Here is a 1,825-nt window from a genome sequence, read left to right on the forward strand (position 1 = left end):
GGGGATTTGAACCCGCCACCTTAGGTGTATGTGGCTGGCGCCTTAGCCGCTTGAGCCACAGGCGCCGAGCCAACATTTAAGCTTTCAAAAGGCTGTATTGCTCCCTTCCTATTGAGAGGTAGAAAGGGAGCTCCCTGTTTCCTGCTGGAGTGGGGATGGGAGCTAGTGGGGAGTCTTTTGGGAAAGTGTGTGTGTGTGTGTGTGTGTGTGTGTGTACAAGGAATGCCCAGATGCCACCTCTGCTTTTAGAAGCATGAACCTGACCCTGATTTGGACTACGTCAGGCGCCATGGGGGCCTGTTTTCCTTCCCTGGGGATGGAGACCTTCTGGGCCTCCCTGCTCATGGCAGGCTGCCCCACAGGTCTCCTTCCGCTACCATTGCCAGTTATACTCTGAGTGGAGAAGGACCAACCAGAAAGTGCGCCTGAAGATACGGGATGTGGATGGTTCCGAGGGTCCCCAGCACTCCCCACTGGCAGCTGGACTCCTGAAGAAGGTGGCTGAAGAGACACCTGTGTGAAGGCAGGCCTGCAGAGCCCTGTGGGAGAGAGGCCAGAGGTAGCTGGCCACACCCTGGCCTTTGGAGGGATGGAAACTGCTTGACCCTTCCTGCAGGAGCAAAATGCTTCTTAGGCCAAGAGACACCAAGTGGACCCTATTCTGTGATCCTGTGTGAATATATTTTCAGGTTTTTTGCACAGTATTGTGCATGACAAAGACAGATGGACATGGTCCTGAGCTTTGAATAAAACAGACACTCTGATCTCATTTTGAGATCTATTTGGCACCTTCTGGGCCAGCGACTGTGGCCAGTGTGTGAAGGCACGCTTTGGGCTGGAAGATTCTATCAGGCTTCTTGCGCTTTTCTGCACCTGGCAGGCTCGCTTTCCTGGCACCCTTGACTTTATATAAAGTTGCACTGTGTTTTAAAAACCCACCCCTGAATGAATAAAAGGAGCCCTTTGCAGGTCAAAATGGACTTGAGTTACATTTCTGAATCAAGGCCTCACAGTGAGGGATGCCTCTCTCTTCTACCCCAGGTAAAAAATAAACACTACATGGCTTGTTTTGAGGGATCTGTTATGAAGTCTACAGGAAGAAGCAAAGCCTGAGTTTTCAAGTGAAGAGCAGGTAGCAGGGTTATATAATAAATGATTTTTTTTTTTTGGAGACAGAGTGTCACTCCATTGCCCAGAGTAGAGTGCTATGCCATCAGTAGCTCACAGAAACCTCAAACTTCTAGGCTCAAGTGATCCTCCTGCCTTAGCCTTCTGAGTAGTTGGGACTTCAGGCACCCACTACAATGCTGGCTTACTTTTTTTTTTTCCTATTTTTAATAAGAGACATGGTCTTTTCTTGCTGAGGCTGGTCTTGAACTCCTGAACTCAGGGCATCCTCCCTCTTTGGCCTCCCAGAGTGCTAGCTCCTAGAGGTTTCTGTCTTTTTTTACATATATACTTTTAAAAAAATTGTTTCAGGTTAATTGCGGATACAAAGAATTAGGTTAAAGTGTTTGCATTTGTTAGGTTAAGTCCCTCTTATAATTGTGTCCCGCCGCCATGAGGTGTGCCATACACTCCTGGGGGTTTCTTTTCTTTTTTTGATGGTGGGGCTAGTTTATTATAAAATATGTAGCAGCAATGATTCAAGCAAGTGAGTTTTTTTTTTTTTTTTGAGATAGAGTCTCACTACGTCACCCTTAGTAGAGTGCTGTGGTGTCACAGCTCACAGCAACCTCAGACTCTTGGGCTTAAGCATTTCTCTTGCCTCAGCCTCCCAAGTATCTGGGACTATAGGCATCTGCCACAATGCCTGGCTATTTTT

At 47.6% G+C, this 1,825-nt stretch overlaps 1 protein-coding gene across 4 annotated transcripts in view; it reads left to right on the plus strand.

The window, feature by feature from the left end:
• The window catches only part of MARCH2 (membrane associated ring-CH-type finger 2), a 20,186-nt gene extending 19,210 nt beyond the window's left edge, over positions 1-976 (plus strand). For 3 of the 4 annotated variants that reach the window (XM_003793660.3, XM_012807561.2, XM_012807563.2), the window contains one exon: positions 363-976. In XM_003793660.3, the coding sequence (XP_003793708.1) occupies positions 363-521 (159 nt within the window). In that variant the 3' untranslated portion in view covers positions 522-976. The remainder of the gene's footprint in view (positions 1-362) is intronic. The other variant, XM_012807562.2, reaches the window with a different exon arrangement.
• Positions 977-1,825: the final 849 nt, after the last annotated feature.

The sequence above is a fragment of the Otolemur garnettii genome, unplaced genomic scaffold (assembly GCF_000181295.1).
Source record: "Otolemur garnettii isolate 467f Iridium unplaced genomic scaffold, OtoGar3 scaffold00071, whole genome shotgun sequence".
Classification (NCBI taxonomy): Eukaryota; Metazoa; Chordata; class Mammalia; order Primates; family Galagidae; genus Otolemur; species Otolemur garnettii.